This window comes from Populus alba, chromosome 4 (genome assembly GCF_005239225.2).
Source record: "Populus alba chromosome 4, ASM523922v2, whole genome shotgun sequence".
Classification (NCBI taxonomy): domain Eukaryota; kingdom Viridiplantae; phylum Streptophyta; class Magnoliopsida; order Malpighiales; family Salicaceae; genus Populus; species Populus alba.
In genome coordinates, this window is record NC_133287.1 from 10446012 (window position 1) to 10450815 (window position 4804).

The window sequence follows — 4804 nt, forward strand, 5'->3', positions numbered from 1 at the left end:
TCAGTACCAGACAGACAAGACCGTGCATACATACGACAAGCTCTCTTTCTTCTGATTGATTATTCGTTCCTTTATAAATCAAAGACAAGACATCAAACATTACATCTATCTCTTTGTAAAAACTCAACAGCCCTTTTATCTTCTGACATTTGGCTCCATTGTTTCCGTCAAATTCTTGATTTTAACTCCCTCAATCTTGATTTCTTTCTTTTCTGGGTCTTCAAGAGTTGTTGCTTTGCCTCTGTAAATTGATTGGTTTGGTCTTTATATATGGTCACTTCTGGGATTTTTGTTTTAATAACTAAGATCCTAGCTTTTGATGACTGTGAATATTTAGTTGTTTTTATAGCTTAAAACTTCGAGGTTTTGTTATCTGGGTTGGTATCGTTTCGAGGGATAAAAAATATTTCTGAAAGGTTTTTAAAGCTGGGCTTTGTAAATTGTACTGTTGAGGGCTACTGGGTTTTATAGTTGATCCTGATAAGCTCATTTGAAATCCAAAGCACCGAGTTCCTATTTGGATTCCTACAAAAGTACACAGGTCAGGATTCTTTCACTTTGCTAATTACTTGAATCTAATATTCAAGCTTCATTTATTGTGCAGTTTTGAAGGCGTTTTTTTTTTTCTCCTTTTTAATGTCACAGATATCCTTGTAGCAGACAGTAGGAGGGTAATCTGCTTTGTAGATTTTGTGTAAAGTTTGATAATTGTGATTGGAGAAACCAGTTAAAGATAATAGAAAGATGACAACTGGAAATATTGCTTCGAAGAAGGAGAGGAAATCAAGGAGGAACAAGCCAGTTGATGAGAATGCTCCCTTATTGCCTAAAAGGCAAGAGGATGTTGGTTTTGATGAGTTTAATGGAGCTTCCTTTACTGGGGCTGTGTTCAATTTATCGACTACAATAGTTGGTGCAGGAATCATGGCTTTGCCTGCCACCATGAAAGTGTTAGGCCTTGTTCTTGGGGTTTCCTTGATCATCTTCATGGCTTTCTTGGCAGAGGCTTCAATTGAGATGTTGCTAAGGTTTAGCAGGGCAGGGAAGTGTGCTTCTTATGGGGGACTTATGGGGGATGCCTTTGGAAAGACTGGAAGGATTATGTTGCAAGTTGCTGTTTTAATCAATAACGTTGGGGTACTCATTGTGTACATGATTATTATTGGTATGATCTCTTTCCATTATCTGTCATGTGTATGTTAATTTATTGCTATATTTCTATGCTTTTATTACCTGCATATATGTGCCTTTTATTTTATAATTTTTATGTTTTTTGTGGTTCTCATTTCTGCTCCAGTTGGATCATGCTCAATTGTATTTGAAAGACCTGAAATTTGTTATGTGTTTGCTTAACTGAAGGTGATGTGCTGTCTGGAACATCTTCAAGTGGATCTCACCATGCAGGTGTTCTTGAAGGTTGGTTCGGAGAACACTGGTGGAACGCGCGAACCTTTGTTCTTCTTGTCACAACACTCTTTGTGTTTTCTCCACTGGCTTGCTTTAAGCGAATTGGTAAGTTGTCTTGACTTGGTCAGAAAGAGTTAATATTTAGCTGCTTTCTCATTTTTTTCATGGGCATCGCCATCGAGTCAAAAGGAAAAAAGAAAGGAGATTTAGCAATTGTTGATACCGAACTGTGTTATATTTAAAGTATTTTAGGCACCTTGCACAGATTCTGGTGATTTGGAGTGCTGGCCTGATGGCTGCTTTACTAGTAGGACTTTTTTTTTCCTCTTCATGGCAAAAGAGCAATTATTTGCAGGAAGCTTTCCGTGTATCAAGAGCTTCAGGAAGACCATTAGTTGTAAAATGGATGAAAACTTGCTTTTGCTCTTTTTCAAATTTCTTTTTTTGCTAAAAGGGTTAATATTGATACTTTCCATTCTAGCTATTTTTTCTTACTTGTGAACTATGCTTGATATGAATGCTTTTAACATCCATATAGCATATGTTATTTATTCACTTGTTCTGCTATTTCGCTCTCTTTGCTATGTGAACGCCTTAAATCATATCTTTTCCAGCCCAATTTAATCCTATACTATCTTTTAGCTGCTTGTAATAATTACATCATTATTTTACCATTTTATGTTTGGTTCTTCAATAAGGAGAATGATTATGCCATGTATCTTTGCAGATTCTTTAAGTTATACATCTGCCTTATCAGTCGCACTAGCAGTTGTATTTCTTATCATCACTGTGGGGATCACAATTGTCAAGTTGATAAATGGAAGTATAGCAATGCCCAGATTGATGCCCGATGTAACAGACATGACATCCTTCTGGAAACTCTTCACTACAGTCCCTGTTCTTGTCACTGCATATATCTGCCATTACAATGGTATGTGATACTAATTTACCTGTGAGCTGGATTCTAACCCTGTTCTTGTTAAAATTGATGATTGATACAAATAGGACATAGGTTGATGAATATGGAGGCAGTAGTAACCATCTTAAGGACTGGTTGCAGAATCCTTCCAAAAAACAAAATCAAAGATGCATATTTTCTCTGTTTTAAGCAGCATATTTTAGTACAACGAAAATAGGTCGCCTTGTTTTTGTTTAACCACCATTGTGGACCAGTATGCTGGTCAATTCTTTTAACCCTTATAGTCTGAATTTCTGAATCTGAATGATCTCTTGAAATATTTGGATTGTTTGCCTGTTCATGAACTAAGCATCTTTACTCATAAATCTATTCAAATAAGCTTCTTAGTTTACTCATGGTAACGTAATTAAGATTGTAATACCTGTTCTTATGGTTGGGTATAGATCTATGAATATCTGACCTGAATCTAAACCAGTGATTAATAAGTACTGATCATTGTGTACATCATTTCCAGTTCACAGCATAGATAATGAACTTGAAGACTCTACTCAGATAAAACCAGTTGTGCGAACAGCACTTGCCTTGTGCTCATCTGTGTACATGATGACAAGCATCTTTGGGTTCCTTCTATTTGGCGACGCAACTCTTGATGATGTGCTTGCCAACTTTGACACCAACCTTGGCATTCCTTACAGTTCTCTGCTTAATGATGCTGTTCGTGTTAGTTATGCTGCTCATCTTATGCTAGTATTTCCAATTGTCTTCTTTCCATTAAGACTCAACTTGGATGGCCTCCTCTTTCCCTCAGCTCAACCTTTTCATCAGGCAAACACGAGGTTTGCATTAGTCACCATTGGGCTTATTTCTTTAATCTTCTTGGGTGCAAATTTCATTCCAAGCATCTGGGATGCTTTCCAATTCACTGGAGCAACTGCTGCAGTTTGCCTTGGTTTCATTTTTCCTGCTTCCATCACTCTCAGGTGAGTTCTTTACTTGAATTTGCAAGTTCAGCAATTATCCTTTTCTTTTTGAATATTTTTTTTAATGCATTGTTATAATTTGTATGTTGTAACTTGTAGAAATACCATTTAGGCTAGACATTGGCAATTGTTTAATCAGTAATTCTTATCTAAGTGATAATGGCAGGTTTAAAAAATTATGAAGAAAAACTTGCTGGCTGGTGATTCCCTGTGAAATAAAATAAACTGACTGTTGGACAACCTGTGATAAATGCCATATGGCGGCTCATACTTCCTAAACAAAAGGCCAGCGTTGCAATAATCTCTTTTTTCCTGTATATTTTGCTTGTGTTCATCTAGACATCATATCCAAAACCTTAGAGCAGTGCACCCGACATTATTGTGTCATGGAGCGAACACTTGGTTTGAGTAGTTCTCTCTTTGAACTCATACCCCATATAAACCATAAACCACCTGTAAGAAAACATTCTATGAATCGTTCTTGGTATCTCTCCCAAAAACTTAAGCTTGGGATAAATGTGAAGTGGTTTTGAGGGGAGATCAAATTTTAAATTTTGAGCCTTCCCACATGCTGGAAGTGGTTTTATAGCCCTGGGTTCTTAAAATCTTTCGAGGATCTCGATCTCTCCCATGCTTGCATGATCTTTTGAATATGAACATTGAGCAGCTGCGGCAGAGCAATGATAGAGAGGATGTATTTTCCCATTATTGTTTGGTTTCTCTCGAGCGTTATCATTGTTCTGTAATTTTGGAATACTGCTTAACCAATTTATTTAATCTATTTTCTTGCCATGTTTCAGGGATCGCCACAATATAGCATCAAAGAGGGACAGGATCTTATGTATTTTTATGATTGCGCTTGCCGTCTTCTCCAATGGGGTGGCCATATACAGTGATGCCTATGCCTTGATAAAAAAGAACCCGTCACCTCGTGAATGAGCTGCCTTGCTGCTATTCAACGTCGGTGAATGGACTCGAATAGATATATTTTTCCATGTAAGATACCTGATTGGCCGAAAAATCCTTTTTGGTCCCAAGTTGAGAGTGCAAGTCCTATAGCAAGATGCATCTTAGAACTTTAATAAGAACACTAGAAATCGATGTATAAAATCAATTTGCTAGAGTATGTGAGGTCCATCCTCGTAGACCCCCAATTATGTGTGTTAGTGTGCTGCTGTGTGCTTGAATTTGCTATGTTGATGAGAGTGAAACTGTTGAAATAAAGACATAATATATATTATATGAATTTGCTTTCATCTCCGAGTCTTGTCCATGGTGGACTAATAAAAAATAAAAAATTTTGTCAATGTGAGTTGACAGGCTCACATAATATCTTTCTTTGGTTATCTAAACATTTAAGCAATTAAATAAATATTTTAAAATATAATTTATATTATATTTTTAATAGATGTTTTTAAATGAGATTTTTAAACTTCAAACTTGTATTTTAAACCCATAACCATTTAGTTATCAAGATTAGAGTATTTTATAGATATTT

At 36.2% G+C, this 4804-nt stretch overlaps 1 protein-coding gene across 1 annotated transcript; it reads left to right on the forward strand.

Annotated features, from left to right (window-relative positions):
• LOC118055126 (amino acid transporter AVT6A) lies at positions 1-4562 on the forward strand. The gene is made up of 6 exons (XM_035066943.2): positions 1-541; positions 646-1165; positions 1360-1512; positions 2135-2338; positions 2841-3306; positions 4107-4562. The coding sequence occupies exons 2-6, from the start codon at positions 745-747 to the stop codon at positions 4243-4245; spliced, it is 1383 nt and encodes a 460-aa protein (XP_034922834.1). The 5' UTR covers positions 1-541; positions 646-744; the 3' UTR covers positions 4246-4562.
• The last annotated feature ends 242 nt before the right edge of the window (positions 4563-4804 follow it).

Bases quoted from the DNA above. Each gene is read 5' to 3' on its own strand.
- LOC118055126 (XM_035066943.2), top strand. From the start codon at position 745: ATGACAACTGGAAATATTGCTTCGAAGAAGGAGAGGAAATCAAGGAGG. The intron at 2,339-2,840 runs GTATGTGATACT...CATCATTTCCAG, and splicing joins ATATATCTGCCATTACAATG to TTCACAGCATAGATAATGAA. The intron at 3,307-4,106 runs GTGAGTTCTTTA...GCCATGTTTCAG, and splicing joins CCTGCTTCCATCACTCTCAG to GGATCGCCACAATATAGCAT.